Consider the following 16,096-nt stretch of genomic DNA (forward strand, 5'->3'; position numbering starts at 1 on the left):
GAGTCTTGGAAAACAGAGTTTGGAGGCAGGAAGGGATTCAATCGCAAGACAAAATCCCTAAAACTGTACAGAAACAGTTCTGTTTGCTCTGAATTCTGCTCTCCCCAGCAGCTGTCCGAATCCCTGTTTTCTATGCCCCCTCACCCCACTGCTATCCTCTGTCCCCCACTGTCCCTGTTCTCATGGGGATGGCCCTCCCTCCTCATTGCCAGTGCCCAAGGGCACAGTGACTTCACAATGCCAGTCTTCATGGGTCTCTTCACGTCGGCAGGCCCGGCAAGGGCGCGACTACATTATGCTGACAGCGTTTGGCAAATAAGCAGGAGTTTTTCACCTGCATCACACTTCACATTCTTAATGGAGAAAAGACAAGCAAAAAAAAAAAAAAAAAAAAACAAGGGAAGTATTTTGGGGGCAATACAACTTCCTCTTATTATTGTTTGAAGCAGATCATTCGAAAGAAGCAGCAACAAGAAAATAAACAGTAGCGACAATAAACGTTTAGTAAAGAAATGAATGGAATACTGAGTGAACCTTGGTAAAAAAATGTGTCCTGACCATCTGTGAAGAAACAGCAGGGCCCTGAGTCCACGCAGGCTCATCCATCTCCGTCACGCCATGCTCCTTCTCTGGTCTCGACTGCTCATGGCCAGGAAGGCCCGGGGCCCCCTCATCCTCCCTGCGGGGGCCTCCCCACAGAGCAGGGGGTGCTGGGGAGCAGCAGACGGGCAAGGGGCATGCTCTGATGTGTGGAGAGGCTGGCAGATCTGGCAGCAGCAAGGAGGAGCTGAGAACTCCCAGGCAGAGAGAGAAGGCCCGGGTGGGGCCGGGGTGGGGCCCGGGTGGGCAGGGAACCCCTGAGCTGAGACCCCAGGGGCAAGTCCGAGAGAAGAACAGAGTCTGAGAGGAGGATGAGCGAGGAGCCAGGGGCAGGTGGGAGGGGTTAGTGAAAGGCAAGGGTCCCAGGAAGGTGAGAGGTGGGTGGGCCCAGCCAGCCGACAGCCGCAGGAAGCTCTTGGGCTCTGGAGCTTGGAGGGAAGCTTCTGTCCCATGACCAAGGCCAGCGACTGCCTCTCCTTCCGCTCTCTTGCTGGTCCTGGGTGAGATTCAGTGATTTCTGATGGACACTCTAATAGAATATTTTAGTTTCCTGCTAAATTCTAAGAGGCTATTATCAAGTTCATCCAAGTTATGTTAGTGGCATTTAAAATGTAAGTGAAACACGGAAAAATGAAATTATAACCTAATACTGTTTTTCTATAATATCTTAAATACATACTGAAACTAGAAAGGTTATTTATATCTACAGCCCCCAAAGTAGGAGAACATTGGAAATGCACTCCCTATAGACAGACATCACGAGGGGTTTCAGAGCTCGTTTTGCTCCCTGAACACGTCCCTAATTACACCCGCGTTCCCCCTTCATCTCCACGGCATTGCTGATGGGCCCACAGATGGGCGTGCAGGTAGATACAACCATCAGCATGGAGATGGCTCCATCACTCAGCTAACCATGACTTTAAATCATTTAATTCTCTTCGAATCATAATCATGGCTGTATGAACTAACATACAAGACCCCCGAATATTTGGATGAAAAGCAAAAATACCCAGGAGTTTTCCTCCAGGCCGGCGGCACCCGTGTGTTCCTAAGCACCGAGAGAGTATGGATTCTTTCACGTTTGCGGAAACAGCTAACACGGTGCCCTCCCCATGCACTCATGCCTATTTCATTTCCGGTGTAACTGTGCCTTGTCGTGAGCATTCGATAATTACCATCTGGGCGACGATGGAAATGATGGCGGGGATTAGAGAGTCATGGTGCTGACGGCCCACAGATGGCCACTCGCTAGGGGTGACGGAGGAGGGCTTACCAGAGTGTGACCCTGAACACTGGAGCCGAGCTGAGGGAAGTCAGGGAGGGCAGAGTGCCTGGGAAAAGCCACCACAGATGCTGCTTCTAGCCCGAGCCTGAAAGGGCGGGAAAGGCCACTGTTGCCAAAGTCCACGTGAGCCGTGGCTGTAGGAACAGCTCCCTGACCAGAGCTGTGGCCTTGGGCAAAGGAAATAATGTGGCCAGGCAGCAGGGAAGAGGGGGAACAGAGACCCCAAACTCCCGCCCACCACCACTGTTTCCTGCTGCTGCCTCCCATTGACAGAAGCAGCCAAAAGCAGGAAGGAAGAGGGCCCAGAGCCGTGGTGTGGGAGACTCGGGGGCCACAGGGCGGGGCAGAACCCCTGGGAGAGGAGTTTTGGGGACGAATAGAAACTATGGAGCTCTGGCCCCTCACCCCACAGCACACTCACAGGCATTGGTGAGGACGGGGCCCCGCCCCCAGCGTGGGAGAATCCACTGAGGTAACACCACAAAGTCCCCAGCAGAAACCCGGGGCAGTGGGCCGAATGAGATAACAGGGGAGAGAAAGGGGAAGACGTGATCCACGGAAGAGTTCAGCTGCTCAGGTCCTATTTCCAGAGACAGCCATGAGCCCTTGGATGAGAATCACCACTTCCAGCTCCATCTCAGGCTCCTTTTACCCAAAACCACGTGATGGGTGAGCCAAGCTTGCTTTTCTGTGGGGTCCAAGTCTTCACCACTGCTGACTTTCTGAGTTGATAGTTTCCTGCCAACCAGTGCCAAGCACTGAGTGGTACTAAAGATGCCCAGCAAATTCCGCAGGGTCCAGTCATGGTTCTCCGAGTCCTCATTATGTGGAATTGGGAGAATTCACCCCAGCCAGCAGAGCGGCCACCTTCTCCACCTCCTGCTTCAGAGCCAGGAGGGGTCCAAATAGCAGGAAGCTGCCACGGCCTCCAGTTGAACAGAACCAAGATGGTGAGCGAACTCTGCCCTTGGGCAACAGGCTCTTCACACGCACCAGCCCAGGGCTGTGGGGATGGACATAAAGATTCCCTAAGTAGGTTAATGAGTCGAATGACCCAAGGGGCCACTCCCACCTCCCCTTGTTGCACCTGGTTCCAGGGGAAACGCCGCCTCTTGCAGGCTGCTGGGCTCTGGTGGGCACCATAACCCACAGGCACCAGACCCTCAGGGTTTTGTCTCCCAGGTGGCACCGCGTCCAGGCCCTCGTAGGTCAACAAGACATCTTGCGGGCAGCCCTGGAGATGGAGGCCATCCTGGAGGAATCAGGTCGTGATCACTGTAGAAGTGCTTCAGGCAGGGAAAGAAGATCTGCCTCTGGGGAGGTAATCGAATGAGAAAAAATTGCTTCCTCATTAATGAGACAATTCCACGTGATCAGCCCAACAAAGGGGCCATCGATGAGACTGAACATTGGCCTTTTGTGGCAGTAGCTCCACCCCCTCCCTGAGCAATTCTACTAAAGCCCATGCAGACCCCGCATCCCGCCCTCGAGGTCACTTTGAAGTTGGCCCAATGCGTAAGAATCAGAGTAGTGAGGGAAAGACACAGGCTGATGGCCGCAGGACCATTGTCTTCTCCCCGGTACTAGAGTGTGCCTTGTGAAGGGGATTTCCCAAGCACATGGGACCCGAATATCTCCACATTCTGTGTCCATCCCAACAATTCCCAGACTTCTTCATCTCTTGCTTGTGGACACTCAGTAACCCCAGCCCATACGCCAGAGCTCCCCTTTCACCGACAGGAAGGAAAGGTTTGCAAAGTGGTGACTTCCACAGCCTGAGGCCACTCACTGAGGCGTCTCCTTCACAACGGCCATCGGCACCACTCCGGACCAGGCCATTACTGGTGTCTGGAGCCAGCAGAGCTGGGGACTCCCCCGTGAGTCCTGGCAAGCACCTTCCCTCCTCTGTCGGCGGGGGACCAGGAGTTCAGCAGGAGGCAGCACTGTGGGCAGGGGCGGGACTGGGGCCATGAGTCGAGTCCCCCTGGTCAGGGCCGCTTTGCCCATGCTGTGTCCACTCTAAGTGAAACATGGTTGTGCACCTGCAGTTTTGTGTTGGGTGGACTGGACAGTAGGCCTGAGCCTGATCAACGGCCCCGGAACCCCCAGGGGCCACCTGACACAGAGGGGAGGTGTTAACAGTGACAGTGTCAGGACCAGGGCTGATCTCAGTGAAGAGCGGATCCCACCTTGCCCAATTACATCCTAGTAAGTTTGGAAAAAAGTGTTCCCATGGGAACTAATTAAGAAGAAGGTAGATGAGGAGGCTGTGTCACTCTTTACTAGGGGACAAAGACATTGTATCTGAACAGATAACTCCACAAATCTTGAAATAAATAAATGGATGTTCAATAGTTCAAGGAACGCAATTAATTAGTGAAGGTTTTGCCCAACATGGTTCCAGCCAGGACTACTAAGTATGTTAAAAAGTAAGATTTGGTGTGAGTGGCATTTTCATGGTCCTTATTGCAATCATCAGGATTTTTTTTCCCCCTGAATCTTTCAAAACTGGGTATCTTTAGTTGAAACACAATTTTGCTGCTTAAGATCATAAGGAATGCCTTAGTCACACACACACACACACACACATATGCTGGTTTAAAATATTTATTGATTAAAAAAAATTAAAAATTTTTTATACAAAGGTGATGAGAAAAAATCTCATGCAAACTCTGGGCATACAATAAAAATAACTCAAATATTAATATGATGGTTTTGTACAAAATAATTCTTTTGAAGTAGGACCTGTGGCAACCAGCACGGCTCCCTGCTCCAGACCGGGACGCCCCACTGGGAGGAACGCGCGGCCACCCTTGGAAACCTGTAAGTGATCCACAGTCCAGGTGTGGGATGCTCACAGTTGTCACTATGATGAACGATGAAAACCCTATTGCTGCTACTCAGAAACGAGACTGAGACCTAGGGACAGAGTAAGGAATTCCTCAACGCCGTGGGAATCCTGGAGGAGCGAAGTAATTCACAAAGGTTTTTCGGAAAAGTTTTCGCTAATCGTCTCAGGTGGTGACACAAATGCCTTGAGATGGTTACGGAGGCTCCTGTTCCCGCTTCCCCACAGTCCTGCAGTGGATTGATAATTTGTGTATATTACAAGTAATTTGCATAATTAAAACAAGAGATCGACGTATCATGACGATTAGAAATGCATCAAACTCTGAACGTACAAAAGAGAGAGCTTCAATATGAAACAGTAATCCTCTGAGAACGAAGACCCCGCAGTGCCGGTGCCCGCTGGGTCGTGCAGGTGCCAGCCGCCCCACGCCCGTGTCTGTCTCCACTGTGACCTCCTCGCCCCCGGCACGCCCAGGGCCAACCCCCGGGCTTATTGCATTTTTCACAAACTCATCTCATTTTCCGCAGCCTTAGTCTGTTTTCCTTGTCCCGTTTCTTAAGAATAAGTATGAATTGGTTGAAAAAATGCTCCTGGTCCTTTCTTTTTTGAACAAGTCGGAACCTCTGATCCCGGCCGTATTTCTCCGCAAACTCCTTAAATGTGGTCCTGAAAAAGAAAGAGTTTCCTGAGACACCTTCTAGAGAGCAACTCTGGCCTCCCCAGAGATCCTGCAGCGGTACTGCCTGAGCAAGCAGCCAGCCCTTCCACCAGGCCTGGCTGTGGGCGGCAGGGCACCTGGTGGGTGAGCGGCTCTGGCCAGCCGTGCCTGCTTCTCACCGGGGTCCTGCAGAGCCCTGACATGCCCTCACTTGCAGGACCCCCTGGTCTCTCCTCTGAGTGGTCTCCAGAAATGAGCAGCCCCCACTAGCCTCCTCAGCCAGCTCCTCAGCCTCCTCCTCAGCTGGCTCCTCAGCCTCCTCAGCCGGCTCGTGCAGCTGTCACTCTCCCAGCCGTCCCCGTCACAACTGTGCCTGCCAGGTCTCCTCCGCCCCTTCCTTGCTGCCACCATGCTCTGCCTGCCACGGTCTTTCTTACACTGTTCCCTCCGCCTGGCACACCCTTCCCTTGTTTCTTCCCCCAGTTAGAGCTGCTGGTCATGAGAAACCAGGCCAAGGCATCTTCTTTGGGAAACTCGCCCTATCTAGAAGGTCAGAGAACTGTGACTCCATCATAGCCCTCTTCACAGTGGTGATCTTGTCAAACCTCACGTGTGGAACCGGACTCCCACGTTCGAATGGGGGAGGCATTATCTGCTTCATTCTCCGATAAACGCCCTGAATGTCCAGCCCAGTGTCTGGCAAGTAGTGAGTCCCAAACACTGATGGAGTGAATCAGAGCTGCCAGGTCAGGTGGTGCCCCACAGGAAAACACGAGTGACCCAGTCTAGACCAGCAAGGCTGTTCTCAAGGCTAGGGCAGCTCAGAGGGCAAAACAGGACGCGCCTCTGCGGTGACCAACCTGACCTTCACAGGCACCGGGCCCCACAACTTCCTGTTCTCTTAGCCTTGAACTTGAAGCCAGGAACAGTCACAGGGATAGAGGGGCCGAGGCCTGGAGCCACTGGTCCATGCAGATGCACTCGCTTGTCCAGCAACGGCAGGGCCTGGCCTGGGCAATGTGCTCCGGGGTGCCTGGAAAAATGTGGCCATTTTTGTCCGGGGGATTCTTCTTACTCCCTCCCATTTCTCTTCACAGAGAATTTTACACTTCCTTGCAGACACTGAATTATTGTGTTAAATTATTACAACTTAATAGCTTCTGAAATATACAAACAACAAGATTATGCCGACATGGCTGTTAGAAGACAAGACAAATAATTATCAGACTCATGCTCATTTCTGTCACTGAACAACTCGTCTCATTCCTTCCCCAAGGCGCTGCCGTTTTCCTGCTCTCCATCTGTGGGGGGCTTGTTTACACATCTCTTGCAAGAAAAGCACTTCTCTCTGGCTTCCCTCTTCCTCCCTCCCTCCTTCTTGCCCTCTCCCCTGCTTTCCTTTCCTCCTTCTTTCTCTCCCTCCCTCCTTTTCTCCCCATTCCTTTCTTCCTTCTCTCCCTCCTTCCCCCTTCCTTCCTTTACTGATGTAACAACCTTGCTGTGCCGTGGCTACGCCACACTCCACCCCTGACCTGCTCGGGATGAGTCAAATGGTCAGACTCGCCTGGGCTTGTTCCATGCTCCCCTGGCTAGACAGGCATCTACACATTCTCAGTTAGGGGCTGGACAGGTGCCGCTGCTAGACAGGTCCTATTCTGGGTCTCTCTGAAAAAGTGTCCCTGAAAAGAAAGGGAGCTTCATACCTCTGTGGCCCCTGAGCCATGCCGAGGGGCAGCATTGGCTTTCTGCTGATGCTGACGAGCTGTGGTGTGAGCTCAGGAAGGTGAGTCACAGGCCCTGCATCTCTGTTCTCCCTCCACTAAGCGGGACTCAGGACAGCCTGCCATGAAGGAGGCAGCTGCTGCAGCTTCCAAAAAGGAGCACCAGGTGTCAACCCCACCAGGTAGCCAACCCCACCTGGCTAGGACCCAGTCCCTAGTGGCTGCTCTCCCGAGAGGCGGGCAGGGCTGGGGCTAGGGGCTGTCCGGGAATTCTGGACTATCCCATCACCACCATTCCCACAGGCTGCTCGAGACTGAGGCTGAGACGGGTGACCAGGAAGGGACTGTACGGCTGTAGGAGGCCACACAGCCCCAGGAGGCTGCTTCGAAGAGGCCCACGTGGCCTGCATGGGGATGAGCCTAGCTGTCCAGCATGTGGTCATTTGAATTGCACATGTTTCAATAGGATGCCTACAGAACGGTAGACAGGAGATCTGGAAAAAGTTTTTGAAATGTTGTAAACTTAGCTACTTTAAAAATAAAAAAAAAAGCTTTATGATTATAAAAGCAATATATCTCAAGTGTAAATGCTAAAATTTGCTGCATTATAGTAAGCATTTTATGATCGCCATGCACCCTATACCATTATGTTGTATAGTTTAAATATATGCAATAAAATTTCTTTTAAAAAATAGCAGGCAATTAAATCTAATTTTAAAAATAGTCAGTATAACTCCCTTCTAATTTCTATCACTCATTTTCCGTGTGTGTGTGTATGTGTGTATGTCATCTTTTTTAAATGACTCATTGCATTCTGAATATCTTTTTCCGTTGCCTTCATGATGTATTCATGGGAAGGGGAGTATGTGGCTTATTGCTACCATTTTATCAATAGAGAGACAGAGAATGCTGGCCAAATGTCCTTAATAGTAATGACGGTCTCAACAGTAATGACAGCTATAACTTTTGGAGCTCCTCCTGCCTGCCAGGCGCCACTGGGGTCCCTCCCTGTAGCCCCTCACTCCATCCTCCTAGTCACTTGCTGAGGTGTGTGTGGTCATCCTCCCATTTGGAGGAGGGCTCTGAAGGTCCAATACTTACCCCATGGCCAGGATAAGATGGGCCAGGGCCGGGGCCAGGCTGTGAACTAAGGCAGAGAAGGGGCTCCCGCACCTTTCCCAAGCCCTTGCCTCCGTGGCCTCTGTCCCATGGCCACCTGGTGGGTGGACACAGCTGAGCCATGGCTAGAACCCAGCATTCTCATGTCTACTTTAACCACAGAAAATCACACGTTGCAAGCAACAGGACACACATTTACTTGCCCACGTTAGCACTTGTGATGAAGATAACTCATGCTATTTTTCCCCATTCAGAAAGTACCTGTTCTCTAGAATAGTTAGAGAAGTTTTATGAGGATTGTGTAACTAGCACTAACTTAGGCCACCCAATTCTTGATCAACCAAACCACAGGTCAAACAAAGGAGGCCTACGCCTTCATAGAAAGCATCAATTAATGTCTGCTTAAAAACTGATGCTGGCCGGGCGTGGTGGCTCATGCCTGTAACCCCAGCACTTTGGGAGGCTGAGGCAGGTGGATCACCTGAGGTCAGGAGTTCAAGACCAGCCTGGTCAACTGAAACCCCGTCTCTACTAAAAAATACAAAAATTAGCTGGGCATGGTAGTGGGTGCCTGTTATCCCAGCTACTTGGGAGGCTGAAGCAGGGAGAATTGCTTGAACCTCGGAGGCGAAGGTTACAGTAAACCAAGATCGTGCCACCACACTACAGCCTGGGTGAAAAGTGAGACTGTCTCAAAAATAAACAAAAAACAAAAGCAAACAAACAAAAAACCTGATGCTGGATCTTTCGGTCTAAAATAAAAATACATTGTCAACCATTTTTATGCTTACAAAACTTACAGTTTTATAGTTCTAAGAGTAGTACATGTTCATTAATTTATAAAGATTAGTCAATTAGAGCTAATTTTTAAGAGTTAAGCTTACGTGTTCTTCCGATTTCTAACATCTATTTTCTTATAAGTGTGTCTTATTTCATGGAAATAATGCCTCACTTATTATTTTAGTAAGTCTTGGCAACCCAGTTAACTCAGTTCACTTCTCCAGTATATCAAATCTTCATCTTATTCTGGGACCAACTGTTAAGACATCTGGAACCAAGGGGTGTGGTAGGGGTTACGGTGCTGTTGTTTGTAGTTAGCTTTGCATTTTTGCTTCTTGATCATTAGCTCAGAAACTCGACCTCATCTCATGGCTGCTGATGTATTGATTGGTTATCTGGGTCAGTCAGGGCCCCTGACATTTGAAAGGCATGCAGGGTAAGAATAAAATGGTTGTGATGCATTTGGATAGCAAATAGCCCACTTTCCCAGGACTGATGAGAGGGACATTTGGAGGCTCATGACAGGCAGCATGGTAGAGGGGAGTCAGCCTGGTCTCACTGGCAGGTCTTCAAAGCTCACACTTTTGTGTCTGTGGAAGGCTGGGTTACACAATTTAACAAAAACAAACCTGAAGAGTCCGCTTGTAATTGGCAAGTTCCCAGCCCCAGAAATCATCTGGTCTATTTCTCTCTCCATACCTGGGAGACACTTTAGATTCCTCTAGAAGTTTCTTGAATTCTTCTTTGGCTAGCAGCAATTTACTTTTCTTTTCCTTGTATTCTTCTTTTATTCTTGTCTTGACAAACTGTTCAAATATCTTAAAACACAGACACAGAAGAAAAACATCATGAAATTGCATATCAGAAATGAAATCTTGTATTCCAAGCACAACATGAGAAAGCAGCAAGAATCTATGGCAAAAGCTGTCCTTGTTCACAGCTGCTGGAGTTATGAGCAACAGCCTTTCAGCATAGCTCTCCAGGATCCAAGCGGTCTGAATAATTAAACCTGGGTCCCCACACGGCCTGGCGTTTCTCTACATGCAGGCGCCATTTCTGGGTCAAACGTGAAACAGCCCTGCTGGAGAAACCCAGAGAATGACTTGGCTGCCCTCTCCGCAGGCATCTGGAACCAACTGGCAATTTGGAACTCATGCCGTAGGCTGCAGTGGTCCTCGCTGTGGCCTCCGAGCAGCATCTGTACTGCACGGCCTCCTCACTTTCTCATCATGGCCAGTGGCACCAGAACACAGCAGAGCACTCAGTTCGTGCTAGTCACTTCCTAGGGTGACGTAATTGACATTCGAGTCTCCCAAAAATGACCTTAACTTGTGAAAAGAAAGTAAATTCTGCATCTCCGATCCCCACTTGTGAACCTGGGAGTCTGGCGCATTGGGGAGGACTCAGGGCGCACAAGCGGCCTCTTCTGAGGAGGTCATGGGATGCCAGGCTGCCTGGGTCATCAGGGTGGAAACAACTGACCAGGCGGCCTGACCCTTGGGCACTGGGCATGCCCCAGTCTGACCAGAAGTACGTCTCAAATGCTGCCCCAAACAGGAAAACCCTGCTCCTCAGTGGGAAGGACACGCACATCAGCTGGCAGGCAATTTTGGGTAAGGCTCCAGGGCACTTCTCCTGGAACCCGCCAGCCCGCATAACGAGATGCAATCTCTTTATGACAGGCCACAAAACCTCTTCTCTGTCAGAGGAAGATGGATCATTGTTCTAACAACCGAAAAATTGTCATTTATAGCTACAGAGTCAAAGAGGGACAAAGTTCTTTCATTCCTAATGCTACCCCAAACTCAAAAACATTAAAAATAAACTGAAGATGAGTGTTTATGCAAATGTAGATAAACATAAACAAAAATATCAAGAGAAAGTCCACATAGGAACCTATAACGTCGATAAATGGCAACTGTGCACCAATCCAACCAATGGCCAGGCAGATCTTAGAATGTGACCGAGGACCAAGCAGGCAGCTCCTTCAACACTCATGCCAAGTGAGGGGGTGATGAGAAAGTAAGGTGGGCAGGTGAAAGCCTCCACCCCAGCACCGCTCAGCCCCTTCTCTGGAGCGGTTTCCTTCCCACTTTGTCTCATTGTTTCAGATTCCATGTCAGTAGTGGCAAACCTTTACAGGGTTATGAATACACAATGCTACTGGTCTCCTGAAGATACAGCGGCAAAATGAAACATCCACAAATATGGCTCAAATTGAGAATACGTGCATGTATTATATGTAAGTAAGAATATGATTGGCTTTTTTTCTTTTCTTTTTTTTTTTTTTTTTGAGACAGAGTCTCGCTCTGTTGCCCAGGCTGGAGTGCAATGGCATGATCTTGGCTCACTGCAACCTCTGCCTCCTGGGTTCAAGCAATTCTCCTGCTTCAGCCTCCCAAGTAGCTGGGACTACAGGTGTGTGCCACCACGCCCGGCTAATTTTTTTGTATTTTTAGTAGAGACGGGTTTCACCATGTTGGCCAGCCTGGTCTCAAACTCCACCCGCCTCGGCCTTCCAAAGTGCTGGGGTTACAGGTGTGAGTCACCGTGCCTGGCCATAACTGGCTTCTTATAGCAATGTAAGTTCTCAGTTGTCTTATATTTAACTAATAAAAAAAATGAATGCAGGGTTATTATCCAAATAAAAGCATATGGCTCCATCATTAGCTAGAGTTTCGCTCTATTAATTTCAGACCTGGAGAGAAAGCCTCGCTGGCCGTGGGGTCAGGGCTCTTCAGAAACGCCTGCTTCTCTCTCTGCCTAGAACCATTTCTCCATCTCATCAAACGCTCCTCTCTTTCCTCTCGCTTTGCTCTGTTACTTTATTTTATGCTGCTATAATTTAACATCGCAGGTTTTGTTTTTCATCCTTAACAAATTATACCAGCTTTATCCAAAGTGGAGCATGACTTTTTAAAAGAGATTCCGTTGGCCCTTATATCACTGCTGTACGTTCTAGCGCAATAAAACAAAACGCTATTTGTTGCCATAGAAACAGGCCTGCTTCACCCTCCCTCGACCCTGGTTCTGTGTAGGATCACCCTCTTCTCCTGTGCAGCTCCCCCGGCAGAGGAAGGGCTGTGATTTTCACACCAGGGGCCTTAGCTTTCCCCATGAACACACTGTGTGACACGAGGTCCTGTACCGATTCTACGTCTGATACTTCTAACCCGATTTCTTCCTAAATAGGACTGTGGTCTTTGGATGGGGACCTGCTATGATTTCTCTCCATCCTCCTCCTCATACGAGCTGCCATGCTCCCCTTTGAGGAGGTTGCAGGCACTTCTGAATGCCCTCTGGCCACTCCAGTGCGCTGGCTACAGTGTGGCCTGCTTCCTCCTCTTTCCCACTGGACCTTCTGGGACCAAGTTGCAGGACGTTGGGACAAGCCCACAGTTTCCTCTGGGTGATTTCACAGGGATGCTTAAAGGCTTTGCCCAGGCAACGGGTACTTAGCATGAGCTATATTCTCTTCTCATCTATTTGCAGAGGACCCACCCAGGCAAGGGCAGGGCATCCCAGCCCAGGTAGGCCTAGCCCCATCAGGGTTGGCATCTGCTGTCTCTGACGATGGCCTGAGAAAGGTCCAGCCTCACAGTGCTCCCTTGGATGAGCCCTGGATGGGATGCCCATGTCCCCCAGACATCAGGGGGGACATCAGGGGGACATCAGGGGGCTGGCGCTGCCCTGCCCATGAACCACTTCCATCCAGCAAGCAGACTGGGCCCCTGTGTTCCCAGCTGTTCTAAGAGATGTGCCTTGGCATTTAAACTAGAATGTCTGGAAGGGGCTTGATCATAAATTGGAATTTTCTTTTTGCAATGGAGATGATCTTACTTATTCAATGTTTTTTAAAGGGACTAATGGCCTCAAAAGGTATCCATGGCACAGAGAGAGAACTGACAACAGCAAACTAGTTGTGGTGGCACACGTGGCACATGCCACGCATACCACACAGAAGCCACATGCCACACACAGCACACATGCCACACACGCCACATGCACCCTAGATGTACTGATGATTTTTAGACACTGCCTAGTTTGTGGCTCCTGCCTATGTCCTCCAGTGAGTCTGTCACATAAAATCACAGGCTCCTTGCTATGCTTTTTCATAGCTGATTTTTTTTTTTGAGACGGAGTTTTGCTCTTTTTGCCCAGGCTGCAATGCAATGGCACAATCTCGGCTCACTGCAACCTCTGCCTCCTGGGTTCAAGTGATTCTCCTGCCTCAGCCTCCCAAGTAGCTGGGATTACAAGCAAGCACCATGACACCTGGTTAATTTTTGGCGTTTTTAGTAAAGACAGGGCTTTGCCATGTTGATCAGGCTGGTCTCGAACTCCCGACCTCAGGTGATCTGCCCACCTCAGCCTCCCAAAATGCTGGAATTACAGGCATGAGCCATTGTGCCCAGCCACAGCTGAAATTTTTGATTTTTAAAATTGCAACAAAATGATGAAATATTACCAATTATCAAAGTCTATGGTTTTCTTTCACTATAGGAAAAAAATATATACCACCCAAACTCAGCTAACTCTATTGTAGTATTATTTTGAGACTATAACACATTTCACATATTTTAAAATATTTCTTTATAGAAAATGAAACTCAGCTAGAAGACAATAAAAGATTATCAATTCCAAGTTCTTGAAAGGTTCAAGTTCTGTATTCCAAGGCAGTCAATCCTGGGAACACGTCACACTGCCCAGCCTAAGGCAGTCAATCCTGGGAACACGTCACACTGCCCAGCCTGCCCCTGAGCCTGCTCCAGGGAGACGGTCCAGTTCCAGTGAGTGGAGTGGTGGGGTGAGGGCTGGGAGCGGGCGTGGGGACAGAGTGGGAGCTGGTTACAACGAGCAACGTGGGTCCATGTGACTGAGACCCTGTGGGTTAGTGCTCCACTGACATCATCTCAGGCATGTGCTTAAAGGGACTTGATGAGCAGAGGACATAATTGAAAATAAAATGGCAATTCCCATACCCTCCGTCTGGGGCTTTATCAGATTCTGCTGGTGTGAGAAATCCAGCGGACACTAATCTGGGGGCCCCTGGTCTGGTCACAGAATCCCTCCTCCCCAAATTAACTATGGCTCTTCCATTTTCAGCTGCTCTTCTTAATAGCTCACCTTCCATGTGCATCATTTCTGAACTCAAAGGGCAAAGGGAGGGCAAGACGTGACCACACGCATGGAGTCTGGGCAGGGAAGTCCGGACCTCCCAGAGTCTATCTCAGGGCCCTTCTCAGATGCGCTCCACGGGGCACATAGACCCAGGCTGTGCTGGTCCCTCCCCCAGCAACCACAGGCCCCTCCTGTGAGCCAACACCATCTGTCCCTCTGTCTGTTTGATACGGAAAACAGTGTTGGCTCAGGGACCTACTCTGTGAAAAGCTTGGGCAGACCCCTGGCAAGTGTCTCCTTAAAATAGCCCCCAGAGAACCCCCTCTAATCAATTCCTTGTTTGCTGGGCGATGTTCTGTAGAACTTCCACCCTTTACTGTGCTGCTATTGTTCTCTGGACCACTCCTATTTCATTACTATTGTTGTCAACCTGAAGAACAAGCAGAAAGAGGCTCTCTAAAATGAAATGAATGCTTATTTGGGAAGAGAGCATTGCGATGGGAATACACATGCCATCATAAATGACAAGAATACTCAGGGAGGTAAAAAAAAAAAAAGACAGTAATTTCTAAGGAAAAATAAATGAGAGGATTAAATAATTGTTTCGAAATAATTATCTTTGGCTACAGAGATCCATAACAAGACAAAGCCAGTCTGAGGTTGGACAGGCCGTTGTTGGGCAGGAGTCCTTGGAGAAGTGCTTTTTGTGTGTATAAGTTTGTGATGAGCCAGGTGCAGTGGCTCACACCTGTAATCCCAACACTTTGGGAGCCCGAGGTGGAAGGATTGCTTGAGCCCAGGAGTTCAAGATGAGCCTGGGGAATACAGAGCAACCATATCTCTACAAAAAGTACAAAAATTAGCCAGGCCTGGTGGCTGGTGCCTGTAGTCCCAGCTACTCAGGAGGCTGAGGTGGGAGGATGGCTTGAGCCCAGGAAGTGGAGGTTGCAGTGAGCTGAGATTGGAACACTGCACTCCAGCCTGGGCAACAGAGCCAGACCCTGTCTAGAATAGAATAGAATAGAATAGAATAGAATAGAATAGAATAGAATAGAACAGAACAAAATAGAATAGAATAGAATAGAATAGAATAGAATAGAATAGAATAGAATAGAATAGAATAGAATAGAAGGTTTTGATGGCCTTGTGTGCAAGACTGTGGTTCTCATAGAGCCTTTTTAGTTATCAGGTACACAAGTGTGAGAACCCTCTCTTCATGGCCTTCCCCCATTCTATTTGTCAGGGTTCTCTTAACATTACTGGCTTCATTTTGATTCTGACAACTTTCATATTATATAAGACTTTAAGCATATAAAACCTTAAGATCTTACGTAAGACCACCTATTTCACTATCTTTATATAATACCTTCAGTATTTCGTATTTTTAACATGATTTATGGTCATTTGGAATGAGGGTTAATGCTCCTAAAATCTACATTTTCATCTTTAAAAGTATTTGTCTTCCAGGGTCATAACCAAATGGTGAGGTAAGAATAATGACCAGAATAGCCTTCATCAGTCCCTCTAACTCTTCTGTTCACAAGCTTGCAAGCTCCAGTGCTGGAGTTGTAACTCCTCCCCACCGGCCACATTTACAACACAGTGTCTGTCATTCAGGAACGAAAAGCTCCCCAGATCCAGGATGCAGCAGTCGCTTTCATGCCTCGTCTCTGCAGTCAAAGTGCCCTCCCACTCCATTACCTGCTTTCGTTCCTCAGAGTTGAGCAGGAGATAGCGTGGGTCAAACACGATTTTGTGTAATTCTTTCTCCCAGGTAGAAAATGCTGACACCTAAAGAAAGATATTCAATAGAGTTGCTGTTAGCATCTAATGCTAAGCCTGAAGCCACGCTGAAATGATCGATGGTTAAAAACAAACAAACAAAAACCGGCATTAAAGTACAATAGATTCAGTGATGTGGTAGAGTATAAGTGTTAGACATGTCAGACGTCCCAAGAAAA

The 16,096-nt window shown here is 49.0% G+C and overlaps 1 protein-coding gene and 1 long non-coding RNA gene across 2 annotated transcripts in view; one reads left to right on the top strand and one right to left on the bottom strand.

Annotated features, from left to right (window-relative positions):
* Positions 1-4,478: 4,478 nt before the first annotated feature.
* TCERG1L (transcription elongation regulator 1 like) overlaps positions 4,479-16,096 on the bottom strand; it is a 231,350-nt gene continuing 219,732 nt past the window's right edge. Inside the window, exons 10-12 of the mRNA XM_025397033.1 lie at positions 15,837-15,926; positions 9,714-9,832; positions 4,479-5,402 (exon numbers count right to left, since the gene is read on the bottom strand). Coding sequence (XP_025252818.1) covers positions 5,246-5,402; positions 9,714-9,832; positions 15,837-15,926 — 366 coding nt within the window. The 3' untranslated portion in view covers positions 4,479-5,245. The remainder of the gene's footprint in view (positions 5,403-9,713; positions 9,833-15,836; positions 15,927-16,096) is intronic.
* On the top strand, positions 7,276-7,809 carry LOC112631625. Its single transcript, XR_003121162.1, has 2 exons — positions 7,276-7,332; positions 7,419-7,809. It is a non-coding gene; the product is annotated as an uncharacterized LOC112631625 (long non-coding RNA).

This window comes from Theropithecus gelada, chromosome 9 (genome assembly GCF_003255815.1).
Source record: "Theropithecus gelada isolate Dixy chromosome 9, Tgel_1.0, whole genome shotgun sequence".
In the NCBI taxonomy this organism is placed as follows: Eukaryota; Metazoa; Chordata; class Mammalia; order Primates; family Cercopithecidae; genus Theropithecus; species Theropithecus gelada.